At 47.0% G+C, this 24,574-nt stretch overlaps 1 protein-coding gene across 1 annotated transcript in view; it reads right to left on the bottom strand.

Annotated features, from left to right (window-relative positions):
* cacna1bb (calcium channel, voltage-dependent, N type, alpha 1B subunit, b) overlaps positions 1-24,574 on the bottom strand; it is a 244,990-nt gene that overhangs the window by 48,389 nt on the left and 172,027 nt on the right. Inside the window, exons 24-35 of the mRNA XM_064972460.1 lie at positions 19,113-19,248; positions 18,779-18,908; positions 17,886-17,945; positions 17,463-17,569; positions 14,976-14,987; positions 13,740-13,760; positions 9,884-9,980; positions 8,702-8,862; positions 7,946-8,083; positions 3,430-3,631; positions 2,031-2,195; positions 1-104 (exon numbers count right to left, since the gene is read on the bottom strand). The exon at positions 1-104 is cut by the window's left edge and continues 7 nt beyond it. Of these exons, the coding sequence (XP_064828532.1) occupies positions 1-104; positions 2,031-2,195; positions 3,430-3,631; positions 7,946-8,083; positions 8,702-8,862; positions 9,884-9,980; positions 13,740-13,760; positions 14,976-14,987; positions 17,463-17,569; positions 17,886-17,945; positions 18,779-18,908; positions 19,113-19,248 (1,333 nt within the window). The remainder of the gene's footprint in view (positions 105-2,030; positions 2,196-3,429; positions 3,632-7,945; positions 8,084-8,701; positions 8,863-9,883; positions 9,981-13,739; positions 13,761-14,975; positions 14,988-17,462; positions 17,570-17,885; positions 17,946-18,778; positions 18,909-19,112; positions 19,249-24,574) is intronic.

Here is a 24,574-nt window from a genome sequence, read left to right as displayed (position 1 = left end):
CCAAAAGCGATGATCTTCAGAATGCACTCCAGTGTGAAGAGAGCTGTGAACACGATGTTCAGGTACTTCAGCATGGCCTCGTACAGCTCCGGAGCACCGTGAAACTGAGGGCAGAGGTCAGGAAGACGTCACAGGTCAACTTTCACTGCCACTGAACATGAGTGAAATGATAATGGGCCCATTTCCAATGTCCTACAGACATACTGTTCCATTGCAATACCTGTGAACGTGATCCTTCCCCTCTTTCCTCATCTTTCTGTCAATCTGTCACACGCGCACCCACACACACCTATAGTACACATGTCCGGGTGGCCATTTGATAAATTGTTCAGAAGTCTTAAGGCTTGTGGGTAGAAGCTGTTAAGGAGCCTTTTGGTCCTAGACTTGGTACTGCTCCGGTACTGCTTGCCGTGCGGTAGCGGAGAGAACATTCTATGACTTGGGTGACTCGAGTCTTTGCCAATTTTTTGGGCCTTCTTCTGACAGCGACTATTATATACTGTAGATCCTGGATGTCAGGTTGCTTGGCCCCAGTGATGTACTGGGCCGTACGCACTACCCTCTGGAGCACCTTATGGTCAAATGACGAGCAGTTGCCATACTAGGTCGAAGATGCAACCAGTCAGGATACTCTCGATGGTGCAGCTGTAGAACTGCTTGAGGATCTATGCCAAATCTTTTCAGTCTCCTGAGGGGGGAAAGGTGTTGTCGTGCCCTCTTCACAACTGTCTTGGTGTATTTGGATCATGATAGTTCATTGGTGATGTGGACACCAAGGAACTTGAAACTCTTGACCCCCTCCACTTCAGCCCCGTCAATGTTAATTGGGGCCTGTTTCGGCCCTCCTTTTCCTGTAGTCCACGATCAGCTCCTTTGTCTTTCTCACATTGAGGGAGAGGTTGTTTTCATGGCACCACACTGCCAGGTCTCTGACCTCCTCCCTATAGGCTGTCTCATTGTTGTTGGTGATCAGGCCTACCACTGATGTGTCGTCAGCAAACTTAATGATGGTGTTGGAGTCGTGCTTGGGCACGCAGTTGTGAGTGAACAGGCAGTACAGGAGGGGACTAAGCATGCACACCTGAGGGGCCCCAGTAAAGGTGACATGCTGGTAGAAATGAGGTAAAATGGATTTAAGTTTGCCTGCAATAATGTCCCCGGCCACTAGGAGCGCTGCTTCTGGACGTGCAGTTTTTCTTGTTTGCTTATGGCCTTATACAGCTCGTTGAGTGCGGTCTTAGTGCTAGCATCAGTTTGTAGTGGTAAATAGATCGCTACAAATAATATAGATGAGCACTCTCTTGGTACTGTAGGTAGTGTGGTCTACAGCTTAAAATTAGGTATTATTTTCTCCATCTTTTCTTCAAGCGCATGACAGGGATTTGGGCCTGGTCTCGACAAAGCAGTATATCCTTCGTGTCAGACTCCGTAAAGAAAGAATCTTCGTCCACTTCGAGGTGAGTAATCGCTGTACTGATGTCCAGAAGCTTTTTTGGGGGCATAAGAGAGAGTAGCAGCAACATTATGTACAAAATGAGTTCCAAACCAGGTGAAAAAACAAACAAAATAGCACAGTTCGTTAGGAGACTGTAAAACGGCAGCCATCCCCTCCGACGCCATTATTCACTGTACATGATGTGTTACCCAGTTCTTTGTTTGAGACAGCCAACTGAATGAATGGGCAGAAAGACAAGAATGTTGTCTATGCATCAGTGCATTGTACTCGGTGTGTAAAACACCGTCCCTCAGTCTGACAGACCTGTACAGGTCAACTCCTGGACTTAAGCCAGCAGGATCAGCAATGTAGTTAAGGGTATTAGCATCAGAGAAGCTGCTCCTAAAACTAGCTTGTACATTAACAATGGATACGTTTAACGTATCCTTCCAAATTCTACTGCTTACTCATTCCAAAACCTTCTCCCAAAAGTTATCCCGCTCAGGGTAGACATTTTCCCTCACAACAGATCGAGGATTCGATTTCACAACCACTAAATATCAGCGCCCCCTGGTGTGTGGGAGGCGTCACTGACCTTCATCATCAGCACCACAGTGTTGAGTGCGATCATGGTCATGATGGAGTACTCAAAGGGTGGCGACACCACAAACTTCCACATCTTATACTGAAACGACTGCTTGTCAGCTGGCATGTAGCGCGTCAAAGGCTTGGCATTGATGGCAAAGTCGATACAAGCTCTCTGTGTTGGAGGTGGGAGGGAGAGACGGAGGGAGACAAAGAGAGATGAGGCAGGATAGAGGGAGGGAGAGAACAAAGTACATTAAAAAAACATTTTAAGATTATCTTAGAAGTATCGTATGTATAAGTTTGTGAAACTCACTCATCTCCCTAATCAGATCTGATATTGTTCAAACACTGATTATTAATATAAAAAAAGCAAAACATAAAGTAACAACTAAGGCTACACAATTCTGGGAACTTGGAAGAAATCCAGTTTCTTTTATTTTTCAATCAGGAGTTCGGGAAAACTAGGGAATTTGTTGAAAGTTCTGGGAATTGTGCAATCCTAGTAAGGACCAAGGTACAATCAAATGAAAAACATCAAAACTAACGTCCCACAGGCGCTAGCATGCATCTCAACAGTTTCCAGACGTGTTTAATATCTTCACACAAGGCAGCAAAACCAGTCTCTCTGATCACTCGCCAGTAGTTTACCAACCTGAAGCACAAAACCTGTGTCCCAAATGGCACCCTTTTCCCTTCGTAGTGCGCCATAAATGGAATCGGGTGCCACTTGAGACACACTAAGTGAAACTCTCTATGATGTAGGAAATAGAGAGAGCTGGATGGACTACACTGGGCTGGTTGCTTCACATGTGTGTTGCTGTTCTTTTGTGTGTGATGTGTTTTGAGGGAAAAAACAGGCTAGCAAGGAAATGAGCTGAAAAAGTCCACAGGTGCTGTAACTGGTGCTGAGATATCCAACACTGGGCCAGTTTTAACAGAGGAGCGGCAGGAATGACTTGGCCTTGTTTTAATAACTGTCTGTGCAAGTTGAATCAAAAAGTACCTTTTGGGTACCAGGCAACGAGGTTTGAGTGTTTGTGTGTGTTTTTCTCTCCATGTGTGTGTTTGTGTGTATGTGGTATCTTTCTCTCTCTGTGTGTGACTTTTTAAAATGTATTTTACTAGGCAAGTCAGTTAAGAACAAACTCTTATTTTCAATCACGGCCTAGGAACAGTGGGTTAACTGCCTGTTCAGGGGTAGAACGACAGATTTGTACCTTGTCAGCTCGGGGATTCGAACTTGCAACCTTTCGGTTACTAGTCCAACACTCTAAACACTAGGCTACCTGCCGACTGCTTGTGTTCAGACAGCATACTGTCCCTCGTTCTTCTCCAGACTACACTCTGACATGGCCTCGACTCCCTACTCCTTGAAGGAGTGTGTGTGTGTGTGTGTGTGTGTGTACCTCGTTCTTCTCCAGACTACACTCTGACATGGCCTTGTCTCCCTGTTCCTGGAAGGTGATGATGATGAGAGCCACAAAGATGTTGACGAAGAAGAAGGGAAAGACCACAAAGTAGACCACATAGAAGATAGAGGTCTCCATACGGAAGCCTGGGCTGGGGCCCTGGTCCTCATAGGTGGCATCCACAGAATGCTTTAGGACCCTGGAGAAAACAGGCAAACACAGAGGCATTTATAGATGAAAATGTGGCCCTTGTGGCTGAACTTGTGTCAGTTTCGCATTTTTCACACGAATGGTTAGGATTAGGATTGGGAGAGGGGAGGCTGATCCTAGAACCATATCTAGAGGAAACTTCACTCCGGGGCTACACAAACATGAGACAATGCCAATTGCACTGAACTAAGAAGACAAACATGCAACTATTGTGCATATGTTAAGTAATGTACAGTGCTTTTGTATACAGCAATATTGGGTGTCTAAGACAATTTCCCTCTGGAGGACATTACAGTTTATTCTATCCTAACTAGCTTAATTGTTAGAGCCAATACAGATGGCAGCCAAGGGAGGGCACATACAGTCCCTTCAGAAAGTAGTCATGTTATAGCCAATACAGATGGCAGCCAAGGGAGGGCACATTCAGAAAGGTTATAGCCAATTGGCAGCCAGAGGGCACATAAGGGCCTTCAGAAAGTAGTCATGTTATAGCCAATACAGATGGCAGCCAAGGGAGGGCACATACAGGGACTTCAGAAAGTAGTCATGTTATAGCCAATACAGATGGCAGCCAAGGGAGGGCACATACAGGGCCTTCAGAAAGTAGTCATGTTATAGCCAATACAGATGGCAGCCAAGGGAGGGCACATACAGTCCCTTCAGAAAGTAGTCATGTTATAGCCAATACAGATGGCAGCCAAGGGAGGGCACATACAGTAGTCATGTTATAGCCAATACAGATGGCAGCCAAGGGAGGGCACATACAGCCTTCAGAAAGTAGTCATGTTATAGCCAATACAGATGGCAGCCAAGGGAGGGCCAATACACAGGGCACATACAGTCCCTTCAGAAAGTAGTCATGTTATAGTCCCTACAGATGGCAGCCAGAAAGTATTCATGACCCTTGACTTATTCCACATTTTGCTGTGTTACAACCTGAATTCAAAATGGATTGAGTCCATTTGTTCCCCATATTTAAGGATTGCTTCTTTTCACTCTGTCATTTAGGTTAGTATTGTGGAGTAACTACAATGTTGTTGATCCATCCTCAGTGTTCACCCATACAGCCATTCGACTATGAAACTGTTTAAAGTCACTATTGGCCTTCCTTCCTCTGCAGCAACTGATAAGAAAGGACGCCTGTATCTTGTAGTGACTGGGTGTATTGATCCACCATCCATAGTGGAATGAACAACTTCACCATGCTATTCAATGTCTGCTTATTTCTATGTGCCCTTCTTTGTTTAGGCAACGGAAAACCTCCTTGGTCTTTTGTGGTTGAATCAGTGTTTGAAATTCACTGCTCGACCGAGGGATCTTACAGATAATTGTGTCTGTGGGATATGGGATACAGAGATGAGGTAGTCATTCAAAAATCATCTTAAACACTATTATGCAACTTATTTCGGCGTGCCATAACAAAAGGGTTGAACACTTACTGACTCAAGACATTCCCTAATATTTTATTAATTTGTAAAAAATTCTAAAAACATAATTCCACTCTGACATTATGGGGTTTTGTGTGTCGGCCAGTGACACACATTCTAAATGTCCTTTATATTAAATTGAGGCACAGATTCTTTCTGAAGGCACTGATTAGGATATGTGTTGTACAAGCATGTTGTGAAATAAAATGCTATACATTTACCAATATTGATCTGTCACCAGGGGATATTACTATAAAGCATGGAATAATAGAATGTTCACCAGGTCCACCATTTTATTTCACAACCTGCTTGTACAACACATATCCTTATCAGTGCCTTCAGAAAGTGTTAGTACCCCTTGACCTTTTACACATTTTGATACAGCCTTATTCTAAAACAGATTAAATCCTTTTTTTCACTCATTAATCAACAAACAATATCCCACAATGACAAAGCATTTTTGATCTTTAAATTAAAAAAAAAAATCTAAACTGAAATATCACATTTACATAAGTATTCAGACCCTTTACTCAGTACTTTGTTGAAGCACCTTTGTCAGCAACTACAGCCTTGAGTCTCCTTGGGTAGGATGCTACAAGCTTGGCACACCTGTATTCAGGGAGTTTCTCCCATTCTTCTCTGCAGATCCTCTCAAGCTCTGTCTGGTTGGATGGGGAACGTTGCTGCACAGTTATTTTCAGGTCTCTCCTGAGATGTTCGATCAGTTTCAATCGGCCACTCAACGACATTCAGAGACTTGTCCCGAAGTCACTTCTGCATTGTCTCGGCTGTGTGCTTAGGGTCATTGTCCTGTTGGAAGGTGAATCTTCGCCCCAGTCAGGTCCTGCATGCTCTGGAGCAGGTTTTCATCGAGGATCTCTCTGTACTTTACGCCGTTCATCTTTCCCTCGATCCTGACTAGTCTCCCAGTCCCTGCCGCTGAAAAACATCCCCACAGCATGAAGCTGCCACCACCGTACTTCACCGTAGGGATGGTGCCAGGTTTCCTCCAGACATGATGCTTGGCGTTCAGGCCAAAGAGTTCAATCTAGCTTTCATCAGAGCAGAGAATCATGTTTCTCATGGTTTGAGAGTCTTTACGTGACTTTTGCCAAACTCCAAGAGGGCTGTCTTGTGCCTTTTACTGAGGAGTGGCTTCCTTTACCATGAAGGCCTGATTGAATTTACCACAGGTGTACTCCAATCAAGTTTTAGAAACATCTCAAGGATGATCAATGGAAACAGTATGCACCTGAGCTCAATTTTGAGTCTCATAGCAAAGGGTTTGAATACTTATGTAAATAAGGTATTTCAATAAAAAAAGTACATTTGCTCAAAATTCTTAGTAATTTGTTTTGAGTTCAAGCAACTCAATTATTTTTAGGTAATATCACATATAAAGTATACTTTGTTTAGGCAGAGGTTAGTTAAGTCATTGTTTACATTATTATTATTAATGTTTTTATCATTAATTATGTTTTTCAAGTAAATTATATTTAAAAATATATTTTAAAGTTCCATTTATTTGAAATTGATTTTGTCATGTTTGTTGAAAGGAGTGGACCAAAGTGCAGCGTGAGTAAAGTTCCACAAACTTTATTTCAGTGAAACTTAAATAAACAAAGAACAAACGAACCTGCCGTCCGTAGCGCACACTGCCCTAAACAAAACACAAACAATATCCCACAAAGCAGGTGGGAAACGGACCACACTAAGTATGATCCCCAATTAGAGGCAACGATCATCAGCTGCCTCCAATTGGGAAACATACTCACACCAACAAAATTCTAGAAACGCCCGTAGTCATGCTTTGACCGGGTGTGACATTGTCTTGTTTGGGGGAGGAGCTCTTTAAAATAATACCCAGCATGCTTTGCAACTGTACATTTACATTTTGGTCATTTAGAAGATCTTTCTTTGTAGTAATGAACAACATGAAGAAACGCACTTATTGCACCAAAACATATGACGTTTAGAATATATATTTATTGAGTTGCAACAGATTGAAAATATTGATTATGTGACATGTTTATGTAACTCAAACATATTGAGTTACAAAATGTCTGTATCTGTACTCTGATATTGTTTTATTTATTTTAAGAATGTGAAATGTCAGAACAATATGCTGTCTGCAACGGGTTTCCACAAAGGTTTTGAGTAATGGGGTTTACAGTGAAGAGATGTGCTATTCCTTTCTCAAGCCCTAGTCACTGGGTTACAGGGAATAGAGACATTTTGATTTAAGGATCTAACAGCTTGTTAAGTCATTTTACATAACTTATACCATGTAGCCCTGCATTATCACTTGGGATTAATGATGTGGAAAGAGAACGAGAGAACGACAGAGGGGGGGGGGGGGGGGAGCGATGAAAAATGACTGACACGCTGAGGAAAGCACATAACACACTCCAGCACCGTGAAGATTCTACATGCCATATAAATCAGAGTAATGATGAGGGACATACTGTATCTCTTACTAGCGCGGTCCCCTCCTGAACATTAACTCAATGCAAGCATGCACACAATCAGAAACATACACATACATACACACATATATACACACACCTCCCACTGGAGCTCGCCCCACCTAGCATCCCTCTGAGAGCGTTTATTTCCCCCATGTCATTGGCACTTTGGCCTTTGAATTGGATGTAAAATGGGCTGCTCGTCTTGTAAAGGACACTCTGTACGTTCAATAGGGGTTGAAACCCTATCGTCTGCCGGGGAAGCTGACTGCATACCCTGTGGTTATGTGAGTAGGTGATGTGAAGGTGATTGGCTAGCCAGTGATTATGTGACTGGGTTCTTTCCAGTAATTGGCTGGCCTGAGCCACTCTCTGCAGCCTATTGGCTGGTGTGAGGCGTGGGCTACTCACATTGGCCAGCCCTCCCCGGTGGAGACGGTGAAGAGGGTGAGGAAGGCCCACAGCACGTTATCATAATGGAATTCGTACTTTCTCCACTCACGATCCTGGGCCGCCACGTCATCACGGTCATAGTCCAGAAACTTACCCCTGATGAATGACAGAGAGAGAGAGAGAGAGAGAGAGAGAGAGAGAGAGAGAGAGAGAAAGAGAGAGAGAGAGAAAGAAAGAGAGAGAGAGAGAGAGAGAGAGAGAGAACAATATTGTATTAGAATATTGTAGGTGAATTGCTGAAGCTACAGTACCAGTCAAAAGTTTGGTCTTTCTTTTTACTATTTTCTACACTGTAGAATAACAGTGAAGACATCAAATCTATGAAATAACACATGGAATCGTGTAGTAACCAAAAAAGTGTTAAACAAATCTAAATATATTTTATAGTTGAGATTTTTCAAAGTAGCCACCCTTTGCCTTGATGACAGCTTTGCACACGCTTGTCATTCTCTCAACCAGCTTCATGAGATAGTCACCTGGAATGCATTTCAATTAACAGGCGTGCCTTGAATTTCTTTCTACTACATGATTCCATATGTGTTATTTCATAGTTTTGATGTCTTCACTATTATTCTACAATGTAGAAAATGGTACAAATCAAGAAAACCCCTGGAATGAGTAGTTGTGTCCAAACTTTTGACTGGTACTGTATGTTTTTAGCAAGGGTTCATATCCAATACCCGTCCATGGACCGTAAGAGTGTCTGTAATGTACCTGCAGTCCTTCTCCAGACTTTTAGACTCGTCAGTGCAGTAGAAGAACTTGCCCTTGAACAGCTGCACAGCGATCACAGCAAAGATGAACATGAAGAGCATGTAGACAATGAGGATGTTGAGCACGTTCTTCAGGGAGTTGACCACGCAGTCAAACACGGCCTGAAGGGGAAGACAAACACACACAATCACTCAAACTCACATTGGCATGCATGTAAACACCCGGCCACACACACACACACACACACACACACACACACACACACACACACACACACACACACACACACACACACACACACACACACACACACACACACACACACACACACACACACACACACACACACACACACACACACACACACACACACACACTCACACAGTCCCTTCACAGCACTCTGTTGATCAGTTTGCGGTTTGATGACTCGGTTTGCGGTTTGATGTCACGGCAGGTATCCAATCTGCCCAATGAATATGTGTCAGCTGGGGGATGAATAAGACCGTAACTCACAGAGCTGCTCTGCAACGTAAGGTATTTCCACCAACCTGTCACAAATGTCACTGTCCAAGTATCTAACTGTATGTGAGTGGTTAGCTCTGGTCAGGGCATTATGTGCAGCTTGCTGATGCTGAGCCTTCAGCACTGAGCCTTCAGCACTGAGCCTTCAGCCCTGGACCAGAGCTAGAGAGTAGTGGGCTTATCTCCCTGCCAACACTGATCAATCTCAATCATCTCAATCACCAATCAATTCAATTCATAGGATTTGCTGCGGTCTTTGGTCCGATCCATGACCTTTGTCTGATCAACTACCTTTCCACATATCAATTACTTTGGTCTAGTCTGGTTCAGACAATATAAGAGCTGGAGCCCGGGGTCCTGATGAGAGTGAGACGGATTTGCATTTTTCTCATTTGTCACATAAAAACAGTCGCCGGGTGGGGGATGATAAACTGGTATATGAAGATAGACACTGGAGATATCAGTCATGACATCACGCCATCCTCTCCCATTAACTCATCTCTCATACAATCACCTGCAAGTTTGGGAACCCACTGTCTGCCGCTGCAGCGTTTGTGTGAGCGTGTGTGTGTTTGTGGGTGTGTGCAACGTGTCAACCGGTCATGGAAGCTGCTTCTCTGCTCTGTCAGAGAGGAGGTGACGGGTGGCAGATGTGGTCACCTTGAGCTTGGGCAGTCGTTTAATGGTCTTCAGGGGCCTCAGGACTCGCAGCACCCTGAGGGACTTGATGGTGTTGATGTCCTTGCCTTTAGTTCCTCTGCACAGAGCAAGACCACAGTTAGTGAACGAAGAGGAACATTTTGCTGTGGCTCTCACCACTGCCTTACTTTCTGTTCTGTCGCACACACAGCAAGCGCACACAGACACACACGCACGCACACACACACACACGCACGCACACACACACACACGCACACACACACGCACGCACACACACACACACGCACGCACACACGCACGCACGCACGCACACGCACACGCACACACGCACACACACACACACACACACGCACACACACACACACACGCACGCACGCACACATGCACACACACACACGCGCGCACACGCACGCACACACACACACACACACGCACACACATGCACGCACACACAATATTTAGTAATATCTCTCTCTTCACTCATTCTCTTTAAGGCACACGTATCGAAATGTCCTTCCATCCCTGCAGGTTGTAGTGAGGTATACTCAATGGTTAGTAGAGTACAGTAGAGTAAAGTAGAGTACAGTACAGTACAGTACAGTACAGTAGAGTACAGTAGAGTTAGTAAAATACATGCATGTGAGTAAATGGCTAATTCTACAGAAACATACTGTACCTAGCAACACAGGGTAGGACAGTAAATCACATTTCACGAGCAATTCAAAGGGTTTCTATACAGGGAACAATCACATAACAGGGCGAAGTGCCAAGATCCACCATCCACTGCTATTTCTGTGGAATAACACAGACATACACCGATGTAGAAAAAGACACAAAGAAACAAGTCCTGATCAGGGACACGCTTCTTTGCAGGAACCAGAGCTGTCCTAGTCATTGGAGCTGTCCTAGTCATTAGAGCTGTCCTAGTCATTAGAGCTGTCCTAGTCATTAGAGCTGTCCTAGTCATTGGAGCTGTCCTAGTCATTGGAGCTGTCCTAGTCATTAGAGCTGTCCTAGCAGTTGGAGGTGTCCTAGTCATTGGAGCTGTCCTAGTCATTGGAGCTGTCCTAGTCATTGGAGCTGTCCTAGTCATTGGAGCTGTCCTAGTCATTGGAGCTGTCCTAGTCATTGGAGCTGTTCTAGTCATTGGAGCTGTCCTAGTCGTTGGAGCTGTCCTAGTCATTGGAGCTGTCCTAGTCATTGGAGCTGTTCTAGTCATTGGAGCTGTTCTAGTCATTGGAGCTGTCCTAGTCATTGGAGATGTCCTAGTCATTGGAGCTGTCCTAGTCGTTAGAGCTGTCCTAGTCATTGGAGGTGTCCTAGTCATTGGAGCTGTCCTAGTCATTGGAGCTGTCCTAGTCATTGGAGCTGTCCTAGCCATTGGAGCTGTCCTAGTCATTGGAGCTGTCCTCCATTGGAGTCCTAGTCAGCTGTTAGCCATTGGCTGTCCTAGTCCTAGTCATTGGAGCTGTCCTAGCCATTGGAGCTGTCCTGTCCTAGTCATTGGAGCTGTCCTCATTGGAGCTGTCCTAGTCATTGGAGCTGTCCTAGTCATTGGAGCTGTCCTAGTCATTGGAGCTGTCATTGGAGTCTGTCCTAGTCATTGGAGCTGTCCTAGTCATTGGAGCTGTCCTAGTCATTGGAGCTGTCCTAGGAGCTGTCCTAGTCATTGGAGCTGTCCTAGTCATTGGAGCTGTCCTAGTCATTGGAGCTGTCCTAGTCATTGGATGTCCTAGGAGCTGTCCTAGTCATTGGAGCTGTCCTAGTCATTGTCCTAGTCATTGGAGCTGTCCTAGTGTCCTAGTCATTGGAGCTGTCCTAGTCATTGGAGCTGTCCTAGTCATTGGAGCTGTCCTAGTCATTGGAGCTGTCCTAGTCATTGGAGCTGTCCTAGTCATTGGAGCTGTCCTAGCCATTGGAGCTGTCCTAGTCATTGGAGCTGTCCTAGTCATTGGAGCTGTCCTAGCCATTGGAGCTGTCCTAGTCATTGGAGCTGTCCTAGTCATTGGAGCTGTCCTAGTCATTGGAGGTGTCCTAGTCATTAGAGCTGTCCTAGCCATTGGAGCTGTCCTAGCCATTGGAGATGTCCTATTCATTGGAGCTGTCCTAGTCATTGGAGGTGTCCTAGTCATTGGAGCTGTCCTAGTCATTAGAGCTGTACTAGTCATTGGAGCTGTCCTAGTCATTAGAGCTGTCCTAGTCATTGGACCTGTCCTAGCCATTGGAGCTGCCCTAGTCATTAGAGCTGTCCTAGCCATTGGAGCTGTCCTAGTCATTGGAGGTGTCCTAGTCATTAGAGCTGTCCTAGTCATTGGAGCTGTCCTAGTCATTGGAGCTGTCCTAGTCATTGGACCTGTCCTAGCCATTGGAGCTGCCCTAGTCATTAGAGCTGTCCTAGCCATTGGAGCTGTCCTAGTCATTAGAGCTGTCCTAGTCATTGGAGCTGTCCTAGTCATTGGAGCTGTCCTAGTCATTGGACCTGTCCTAGCCATTGGAGCTGCCCTAGTCATTAGAGCTGTCCTAGCCATTGGAGCTGTCCTAGTCATTGGAGGTGTCCTAGTCATTGGAGCTGTCCTAGCCATTGGAGCTGTCCTAGCCATTGGAGCTGTTCTAGTCATTGGAGCTGTCCTAGTCATTGTAGCTGTGCTTGCTACAGTGGCAGGTTAAACAGCAATGATTTAGAACCTGTCAGCGACAATATACCGTAAAGTCCTCAGGAGCCAGAAGGACATTGGTCAATGACAGTGAATGTGGAGTCAATACAGTAATCTACCGATACATTGGCCGTGTCTGAAATCTGTCTAGACCACTACTTACTACAACTACATACTGTGTACTAATCATTCTACACACTATTTAAAATGTACTGTTCAGTAGAAATGTATGCAGCAGTGTGTGTGTGTGTGTGGGGGGGGGGGTATTCCACTATACAGTTTGGAATCATGACCTGAGATACATACACACCTCACACCTTTGAATAAATCACACACTGACATCAGTGGGAAGATTGGCAGATCAGCTGCAGCTACACATGCACATATCTCAAGTGAGGACCGAGGCCATAATGGCTTAGTCTAGTTGAACTCCGTGGATGCATCATACCTCAGTAACGAGAAGAAAAACAGAAGCACGGTTCCACAGAGATTGGGTGTGTTGACTTTTTCTTATCCAATGGGAGCTTTAGCTTTAATACACTGGCATGCAACAGTCATGCTCTGAAGACCTGGTTACCCTGGCATGCAATCTGGTAAGTCAACCCCCGCTAGCATCAGTCCAGGGTCTCAACACGTCTAGATGGCGAGTGAACCGTACCCCAATAGCGTTCAGAAGAGCCGTGGGCTGAAAGGATGGATGTGTGAGTGTTCACATCAAAGTAGCTCAGATCATCCCTGATTATCCTCGGTCACCGTGACTACAGAGGTTCTCAGCTGCCCCTTTCCAAAAGAGAGCGCACAGCAGTTCCTGTTTACGGATGGGGGTATCTGTCTTCCAATCATCTGCCTCTCAGTGGGTATTATTCCCAACCTTCTGTTCTTTCTGTTGTTTCCACCCAAGGCCAAACAAGAAGGGGAAACAAAATTCACCCTCCCTGATCAGCCCTTCTCACTAATTATTTCGCTATTTATGATGATGCTGATGAGGTAAGGATGTTTGTATGTGAAATGTGACTTGGCACCGTTTGTTAACATTGACTTGATTTACTGTAATTCTTGGGTATGTTGGCGTTGTATAACCATTCTTTACTTTATCATGTCGGCACACAATGGCAACAAGAGTCGGGGTGTAATATGATTAGTGATTGTCTTCTGAAAGCTATTGGGGTCAGGGGTCAATAAGAGAGAGCGTTGGTCCCCACCTGGCCACGCTTTGTTGCGATCTGATGAAGAGAAACAGTAATAAACAGAACACACACAAACACGTCACAAAGCCACAAAGCACAGAAGAAATTATGGCTGCTTCATGAAGACAAAGAAAAAAGCAGAAATATACAGAAACACTAAGAAAAATAAACACTTTAGGCCACTATAAGACAGTATTAATAACGCTGTTGAAGAGAGGAGGAGATATAGTGGCTGGAGCTAGTTAGCCTTAAGACTTAATACTGAACATTGAAACACATCAGTAAGAGACAAATAATGACAAGCAAAAGGAAGCATTTAATTCACTTCAAGTCAAGAGCAAAAAAAAGACAAAACCTTCAGACTGATCTGAAAAAGACAGCTGTAGGGGGTTATGGCTGTCTATCTTCTGTTTCTGACAAGAAGACCCAGGGTGCGTCCTAAATTAAACCATACATAGTGCACTACCTTTGACCAGAGCCATATGGGACCTTTTCAAAATAAGTGCACTATATAGGGCATAGGGTGCCATTTGGGATTTATTTATTTTTTCTGACAGGAGATTTTCCAGTGAGATGGCATCAAGGAAGAGAAGACATGACGTTCGACAAAAGACACATCTGAGAGTGCCATCTATCCCTCTGTCTGCCAGGGAAGTGAGCAGCTCAGAGATGGAGGCTAGGGAGAGAAAGTATATCATCCAGATAACCTCCCTATCAGCTACCCAGCATTCCACAGTACCAGGAGAGAAACACATACATACCATACTGAGCCAGTATTATGGGACAACAACTACCACACACACACACACACACACACACACACACACACACACACACACACACACACACACACACACACACACACACACATGGATGTATGAGCATATAGACAGCCATTCACACACACATACAGTGAACGCACACACATCTCAAACGCACCTACTGTTCCATGCAAAAATATCCTCTCAATGACGAGACCGTGTGAAATTTAAATGGGAGAGTAAATCAATGAACATATGCAAATAAACAGAACAATATACAGTAACATAATGAATGTGAATCTATAGATATATAGGCTGGTTAAGCAAATGGACTGAGCAATGAGAGTGAGGCTGCTGGCTACAGTCATGCTACGCTACATACCTACAGTATACGCTGGACAGGCAGTGAAAGACAGACAGACAAGAAAACAGGCAAAGGGACACGCAAGACAGGGACAAGCAAGAAAGCAGGCAATCACAATGGCATTACCCCATGAAGCTCCTGAAAGCAATCCAAGCCAACAAAAGAGAAAGACAGAGGGACAGTTTGAAAGAAAGGGGAAAGAGACAGTCAGCGACACAGAAAACCACAGAGGAACCCATCAAAACACAGTAAGCTACTGCCCGGAAAAAAAGAGAGAAGAGGCTAGAAGGATAGAGAAGTAAAACAACAGCAATACAGATGTGGTACAATTTGCTACTTCAGAGGTTATTAAACATTAGCCCCATCGTGACACCACTGGGTGTAAAACCCCATCGTGACACCACTGGGTGTAAAACAACTGAAGGAGCTGACAGAGAAAACACCATTTCCTTTTACTCCAGAGACGCAGATGGCTGGTCGGCCTGCTAGAAAAGACTGGTTTTCACCTTCCGATATTGTCTTTGTGTGTGCGTGTGTGTGTGTGTGTGTGTGTGTGTGTGTGTGTGTGTGTGTGTGTGTTACTTGCCGTCTCAGTGCCCCAAGGAGGGAGAGAGGAACAGCTGTACATTAGCACTATGAGGAACCCACGGCGCCCCTCTCCCCAGATCAACCTCACGCTCATAGCTCAAATCAACCCGGTATTAGTACACAGAGAGGGGGTTATGATAGGCTAAGAGAAGAGACACAATAATCACAGGCAATGGAGTTTGGAGCCCCTGAGAGGTGTACAGAGAGGTTGGCTTTGGAGAATGTTTGGGGGAATCTTTTGGGCCTTAAGTGAGAGAGTTTAACACAGGCATGTTTGTTAATCAAATGGCCACCGGACTATTTACATTGACAACCCCCCCCCCCCCCCCGCTACTCGCTGTTTAATATCTATACATAGTCACGTCACCCCTTCCTACATGTACAAGTTACCTCAACTAACCTGTACCCCCGCACACTGACTTGGTACCGGTACCCCCTGTATATAGCCTCCACATTGACTCGGTACCAGTACCCCCTGTATATAGCCTCCACATTGACACTGTACAGGTACCCCCTGTATATAGCCTCCACATTGACTCGGTACCAGTACCCCCTGTATATAGCCTCCACATTGACTTGGTACCGGTACCCCCTGTATATAGCCTCCACATTGACTCGGTACCAGTACCCCCTGTATATAGCCTCCACACTGACTTATATAGCCTCCACATTGACTCGGTACCAGTACCCCCTGTATATAGCCTCCACATTGACTCGGTACCAGTACCCCCTGTATATAGCCTCCACATTGACTCAGTACCGGTACCTCCTGTATATAGCCTCCACACTGACTCGGTACCGGTACCCCCTGTATAAAGCCTCGTTATTGTTATTTTATTTTGTTACTTTTATAATTTTTTACTTTAGTTTATTTGGTAAATATTTTCTTAACTCTTTTTGAACTGCACTGTTGGTTTGTAAGTAAGCATTTCACGGGCTTGTAAGTAATTATTTCACGGTAAGGTCTACACTTTTAGTTGGCGCATGTGACAAATATATTTTGATTTTATTTGTAAGTGCGCCAGCAGGGGGAGCCAGTGTGTGACTGTGAGGGGGGAATCTGTCGAGGTGGCACATTGTAGGGGAGAGGTGCTGTTGGCTGAGACAGGCCTTGAAACAGTAATAATACAGAAATTAATTTAAAAGGGCAAACCAGGATTGATCCATGCATTTTGGACGTTTACATTAATGATATATAGCCATTAATTCTTGAAGAATATAACTTATAAATGTCTCATGAGCTTTTTTAAATGTTATTATTTTTTTTTTTTAAATTACCCCTTTTTTCTCCCCAATTTCATTGTATCCAATTGGTAGTAGTTACAGTCTTGTCTCATCTCTGCAACTCCCGTACGGACTCGGGAGAGGCGAAGGTCGAGAGCCATGCATCCTCCAAAACACAACCCAACCTAGCCGCACTTCTTGACACAACGCACATCCAACCCGGAAGCCAGCTGCACCAATGTGTCGGAGGAAACAACCGTACACCTGGCGACCGTGTCAACGTGCACTGCGCCCAGCCCGCCACAGGACTCTCTAGTACGCGATGAGACAAGGATATCCCTGCTGGCCAAACCCTCCCTAACCCGGACGATGCTGGGCCAATTGTGCGCCGCCCCATGGGCCTCCCGGTCGTGGCCGGCTGCCTGGGCTCGAACCCAGAGTCTCTGGTGGCACAGCTAGCACTACGATGCAGTACCTTGAACCACTGCGCCACCCACCCTGTCTCATGAGCTTTGTTCAACTGTCTTACCCATAATCCACAATATCAACTTGTTTTACTCGATTGTTTGTAAACAATCTAATTGTTAACAACCACTGTATAGTTTTAAAACAGTCCTCGCATCCATGTTTCCGATCTTCGAATTTGAGAGAGGTTACATTTCTCCATCCCCCGCCCCTCAGCTGTTTACAAAAACAAACGGTGAGGTGATGGATGTTGTTGTTTTTCGGAATCACAGATTGCCACTTTAAGCCCTTCTACGCTGCCAGGGGAACATGCAGTACGTCAAAGTGTGTACTTACGAGCAGGCGAACGCCACCAGAGCTCCACTGACCACGATAAAGTCCAGGATGTTCCACAGGTCGCGGAAGTAAGAACCAGGATGGAGGAGTAGTCCCAGGTCTATCATCTACACACAGAGTTGCAGACGATCAAATATACGGGGAAGACGATTCACATTAAACTACTAGTACAGTTTGCAATCTCACCCTCTGAAACAGTATGTGTCCAAGGCATGAACGTTACCACTCCAGTAAAGAGCCCTGCTATTGGATGTAGTACTTAGAAAGGAACCAGATATCTCCCTTCCAACTTGAGGCAGCGTTGCAGTGCAGTTATTTTGAGCTGCAACCTAAGAGATGCACCTCTGTGTGTTTTATTCAAACTGAGGAAACTGTCCAATGTCCATTGGCAACACGTTCCCCGGCATGACATTGACCTCTCACCTTAATCACCATCTCAAAGGTGAACACTCCCGTGAAGACGTAGTCCAGGTATTTGAGCACCTGCAAGAGGACATATGGTGGTGAGACTGAACCACCTGTCAGAAGTCACACATCTTCTTTACCCCCAAGAAACAAAAGTGAACAGCAAACCTGCTTTCAGAAAACAAAAATAAAGCAAGACCTCACGGCACAACACCGCTCCCCCATGTGTCCTGCTTGTTGTGTATGTACTGTGGCACGTATGTGGAGCTGATAGACGCAGACACACTACATGTTCCTGTTTTGAAATGTATGTCAACTGTAAAATATTTGTTCTGTAATGTCTTTTTCCGTTACATGTCAGACCCCTGTAAGACTGGCTGTCGCCAGTGGCAACGACTAATGTGAATCCTAATAAATCAAAATCAAAAAAGCAGGCGATAGCCTTAGCAGCACTCAGCTCATGTTTATTCCAGCTGAGCCCTTCACGAGAATGCTAATAAGTTAAGCCTGTCTTTTTGAAGACCCAAATGAACTCAAAACTACTTTGCAGAAATACTGTGCACTCTCACACAGTCTAACTGTCAGGTGATATTAACAGAGATTCTAGAAGCTTCTGTCAGCTCAATCAGGCCTAATGAATCAGCTACTCAGTCAGTTAGTCAGTCAGTCGGAATGAGGACCAGAGGGTGTTGTGAGATTTGGAGGCACAATTTAAGTCCAAATTCCTGTAGCGCTAGTAGGGACTGCCCCTCAGGCCTCTGTACTTGTAAAGGACCCAAAAATCCAGCAGCCCCGTGTGTGTGTGTGTGTGTGTGTGTGTGTGTGTGTGTGTGTGTGTGTGTGTGTGTGTGTGTGTGTGTGTGTGTGTGTGTGTGTGTGTGTGTGCGTGCGTGCGTGCGTGCGTTACTCACGTTATTGCGCGGTGCATTGGCCTGCACAGGGTCTTCAGCAGCCAGGGCTATGCTGCTCATGGTGATGACCGACAGGATACACATCTCAAAGTAACGCAGGTTCACCACGTAGTGGCACAGCCGACGCACGCTGAACAGCAAAGCATATCGCTGAGTTCACTCAACATACCCTCCCAAAACGCTAACAGAACACTGAGTTGGACTCAATACAGTAATGCAGAAAATGTCTTACTGCCTTTATAGGTAGAACTATCACTGTTATACTGTTATACTGCACACATATGGGCAAGATAAATTAGAGCCAGCAGGTTCGATGTCTCTGGCCCTGACTTACGGGTTGGTCTGCCCGAACACAAACATGGAGCTGTAGGGTAGAATGTGCTTGGGGCCGTTCTTCAGCTCCTCCTCATCCTCCTCTAAGTTCTTCTTCTCCTCGTTCAGGGGGAGGCTCTCACAGTCTATGTTATTCACTATCAGAGAGAGAGAGAGAGAGAGAGAGAGAGATTGACTTAAGTGTTTCCCCTGCAGCCCATGCCTGACAGGACCATAACACAGTGAGGTACTGACTGAGGTACTGACTGAGGTACTGACTGAGGTACTGACTGAGGTACTGACTGAGGTACTGACTGAGGTACTGACTGAGGTACTGGATGGGGTACTGACTGGGGCACAGACTGGAATACTGACGGGGTACTGTTGGGGGTACTGACTGAGGTACAGACTGAGGTACTGACTGAGGTACTGACTGAGGTACTGACTGAGGTACTGACTGGGGCACAGACTGAGGTACAGACTGGAATACTGACGGGGTACTGTTGGGTGTACTGACTGAGGTACTGACTGGAATACTAACGGGGTACTGTTGGGGGTACTGACTGAGGTACAGACTGAGGTACTGACTGGAATACTAACGGGGTACTGTTGGGGGTACTGAATGAGGTACAGACTGAGGTACTGACTGAGGCACAGACTGAGGTACAGACTGGAATACTAACGGGGTACTGTTGGGGGTACTGACTGAGGTACAGACTGAGGTACTGACTGGAATACTAATGGGGACTGTTGGGGAGACTGAGGTACTGACTGAGGTACTGACTGGAGGTACTGACTGAGGTACTGACTGAGGTACAGGGAATACTAACGGGTACTGTTGGGGGTACTGAATGAGGTACAGACTGAGGTACTGACCGGAATACTAACGTGGTACTGTTGGGTGTACTGAATGAGGTACAGACTGAGGTACTGACTGAGGTACTGACTGGTACTGACTGGAGTACTGATGGGGATACTGACTGAGGTACAGACTGGAGGTACTGACTGGGGTACTGACAGGGTACTGACGGGGTACTGACGGGGTACTGACTGATGGGGGATACTGACTGGGGTACAGACTGAGGTACTGACTGAGGTAGTGACTGGGGTACTGGTGGGGGTACTGAGGTACTGGACGGGGACTGACTGGGGTACAGACTGGAGGTACTGACTGAGGTAGGTACTGGGGGTACTGAGAGGAACTGACGGGGATAGGGTACAGACTGACTGGGTAGTACTGGGATACTGGTGGGGGACTGACTGGGGTACAGACTGGGGTACAGACTGGGGTACAAACTGAGGTAGTGACTGGGATACTGACTGGGGGTACTGAGAGGAACTGACGGGGTACTGACTGGGGTACAGACTGGGGTACAGACTGAGGTAGTGACTGGGATACTGGTGGGGGTACTGACTGGGGTACAGACTGGGGTACAGACTGGGGTACAGACTACTGACTGGGATACTGTTGGGGGTACTGGGGTACTGACGGGGATACTGACTGGGGGACTGGGGTAATAGTGACTGGGATACTGGTGGGGTACTGAGAGGAACTTGGGGTACTGACTGGGGTACTGACTGGGGTACAAACTGAGGTAGTGACTGAGGTAGTGACTGGGATACTGACTGGGATACAGACGGGGGTACTGACTGGGGTACAAACTGAGGTAGTGACTGGGATACTGGTGGGGGTACTGAGAGGAACTGACAGGGGTACAGACTGGGGTACAGACTGGGGTACAAACTGAGGTAGTGACTGGGATACTGGTGGGGGTACTGAGAGGAACTGACGGGGATACTGACTGGGGTACAGACTGGGGTACAGACTGGGGTACTAGTGACTGGGATACTGGTGGGGGTACTGAGGGGATACTGACGGGGATACTGACTGGGGTACAGACTACAGACTGGGGTACAAACTGAGGTAGTGACTGGGATACTGGTGGGGGTACTGGGAACTGACGGGGATACTGACTGGGGTACAGACTGGGGTACAGACTGGGGTACAAACTGAGGTAGTGACTGGGATACTGGTGGGGGTACTGAGAGGAACTGACGGGGATACTGACTGGGGTACAGACTGGGGTACAAACTGAGGTAGTGACTGGGATACTGGTGGGGGTACTGAGGGTAACTGACGGGGATACTGACTGGGGTACAGACTGGGGTACAAACTGAGGTAGTGACTGGGATACTGGTGGGGGTACTGAGGGGATACTGACGGGGATACTGACTGGGGTACAGACTGGGGTACAGACTGGGGTACAAACTGACTGACTGGGATGGGAACTGACGGGGATACTGACTGGGGTACAGACTGGGGTACAAACTGAGGTAGTGACTGGGATACTGGTGGGGGTACTGAGGGGATACTGACGGGGGTACTGACTGGGGTACAGACTGGGGTACAAACTGAGGTAGTGACTGGGATACTGGTGGGGGTACTGAGGGGATACTGACGGGGATACTGACTGGGGTACAGACTGGGGTACAGACTGGGGTACAAACTGAGGTAGTGACTGGGATACTGGTGGGGGTACTGAGGGGATACTGATGGGGATACTGACTGGGGTACAGACTGGGGTACAAACTGAGGTAGTGACTGGGATACTGGTGGGGGTACTGAGAGGAACTGACGGGGATACTGACTGGGGTACAGACTGGGGTACAAACTGAGGTAGTGACTGAGGTAGTGACTGGGATACTGGTGGGGGTACTGAGAGGAACTGACGGGGATACTGACTGGGGTACAGACTGGGGTACAAACTGAGGTAGTGACTGGGATACTGGTGGGGGTACTGAGGGGATACTGACGGGGATACTGACTGGGGTACAGACTGGGGTACAAACTGAGGTAGTGACTGGGATACTGGTGGGGGTACTGAGAGGAACTGACGGGGGTACAGACTGGGGTACAGACTGGGGTACAAACTGAGGTAGTGACTGGGATACTGGTGGGGGTACTGAGAGGATACTGACGGGGATACTGACTGGGGTACAGACTGAGGTAGTGACTGAGGTAGTGACTGGGATACTGACTGGGATACAGACGGGGGTACTGACGGGGATACTGACGGGGATACTGACTGGGATACTGACGGGGATACTGACTGGGGCACAGACTGGAATACTGACGGGGTACTGTTGGGGGTACTGACTGAGGTACAGACTGAGGTACTGACTGGAATACTAACGGGGTACTGTTGGGGGTACTGACTGAGGTACTGACTGGAATACTAACGGGGTACTGTTGGGGGTACTGACGGGGGTACAGACTGGAATACTGACGGGGTACTGTTGGGGGTACTGAATGAGGTACAGGCTGAGGTACAGACTGGAATACTAACGGGGTACTGTTGGGGGTACTGACTGAGGTACAGACTGGAATACTAACGGGGTACTGTTGGGTGTACTGACTGAGGTACAGACTGGAATACTAACGGGGTACTGTTGGGGGTACTGACGGAGGTACAGACTGGAATACTGGCGGGGTGCTGTTGGGGGTACTGACTGAGGTACAGACTGGAATACTAACGGGGTACTGTTGGGTGTACTGACTGAGGTACAGACTGAGGTACTGACTGGAATACTGACGGGGTACTGTTGGGGGTACTGAATGAGGTACAGGCTGAGGTACTGACTGGAATACTGATGGGGTACTGATGGGGGTACTGACTGAGGTACAGACTGAGGTACTGACTGAGGTACAGACTGGAATACTAACGGGGTACTGTTGGGGGTACTGAATGAGGTACAGACTGAGGTACTGCCCGGAATACTAACGTGGTACTGTTGGGTGTACTGAATGAGGTACAGACTGAGGTACTGACAGGGTACTGACTGAGGTACTGACTGGAGTACTGATGGGGATACTGACTGAGGTACAGACTGGAATACTGGCGGGGTACTGACAGGGTACTGACGGGGTACTGACGGGGTTACCGACTGAGGAACTGACTGGGATACTGACTGGGGTACAGACTGGGGTACAAACTGAGGTAGTGACTGGGATACTGGTGGGGGTACTGAGAGGAACTGACGGGGGTACAGACTGGGGTACAGACTGGGGTACAAACTGAGGTAGTGACTGGGATACTGGTGGGGGTACTGAGAGGAACTGACGGGGATACTGACTGGGGTACAGACTGGGGTACAAACTGAGGTAGTGACTGAGGTAGTGACTGGGATACTGACTGGGATACAGACGGGGGTACTGACGGGGATACTGACGGGGATACTGACTGGGATACTGACGGGGATACTGACTGGGGCACAGACTGGAATACTGACGGGGTACTGTTGGGGGTACTGACTGAGGTAAAGACTGAGGTACTGACTGGAATACTAACGGGGTACTGTTGGGGGTACTGACTGAGGTACTGACTGGAATACTAACGGGGTACTGTTGGGGGTACTGACTGAGGTACAGACTGGAATACTGACGGGGTACTGTTGGGGGTACTGAATGAGGTACAGGCTGAGGTACTGACTGGGGTACAGACTGGGGTACAAACTGAGGTAGTGACTGGGATACTGGTGGGGGTACTGAGGGGATACTGACGGGGATACTGACTGGGGTACAGACTGGGGTACAGACTGGGGTACAAACTGAGGTAGTGACTGGGATACTGGTGGGGGTACTGAGAGGAACTGACGGGGATACTGACTGGGATACTGACTGGGGTACAGACTGGGGTACAAACTGAGGTAGTGACTGGGATACTGGTGGGGGTACTGAGAGGAACTGACGGGGATACTGACTGGGGTACAGACTGGGGTACAAACTGAGGTAGTGACTGGGATACTGGTGGGGGTACTGAGAGGAACTGACGGGGATACTGACTGGGGTACAGACTGGGGTACAAACTGAGGTAGTGACTGGGATACTGGTGGGGGTACTGAGGGGATACTGACGGGGATACTGACTGGGATACTGACGGGGGTACTGACGGGGATACTGACGGGGATACTGACTGGGATACTGACGGGGATACTGACTGGGATACTGACGGGTACTGATGGCGATACTGACGGGGATACTGACGGGGATACTGACGGGTACTGATGGCGATACTGACGGGGATACTGACGGGGATACTGACGGGTACTGATGGCGATACTGACGGGGATACTGACGGGGATACTGACGGGGATACTGACGGGTACTGATGGCGATACTGACGGGGATACTGACGGGGGGGTACTGATGGCGATACTGACGGGGATACTGACGGGGATACTGACTGGGATACTGACGGGTACTGATGGCGATACTGACGGGGATACTGACTCTTATACTGACGGGTACTGATGGCGATACTGACGGGGATACTGACGGGGATACTGACGGGGATACTGACGGGTACTGATGGCGATACTGACGGGGATACTGACGGGTACTGACTGTATTACTGATGGGGATACTGACTGGGATACTGACTGTATTACTGATGGGGATACTGACTGGGATACTGACTGTATTAC

Source organism: Oncorhynchus masou, chromosome 8 (genome assembly GCF_036934945.1).
Source record: "Oncorhynchus masou masou isolate Uvic2021 chromosome 8, UVic_Omas_1.1, whole genome shotgun sequence".
NCBI lineage: Eukaryota > Metazoa > Chordata > Actinopteri > Salmoniformes > Salmonidae > Oncorhynchus > Oncorhynchus masou.
The sequence above is the reverse complement of the archived record's forward strand: the minus strand, read 5'-3'. Positions and strand labels throughout refer to the sequence as shown.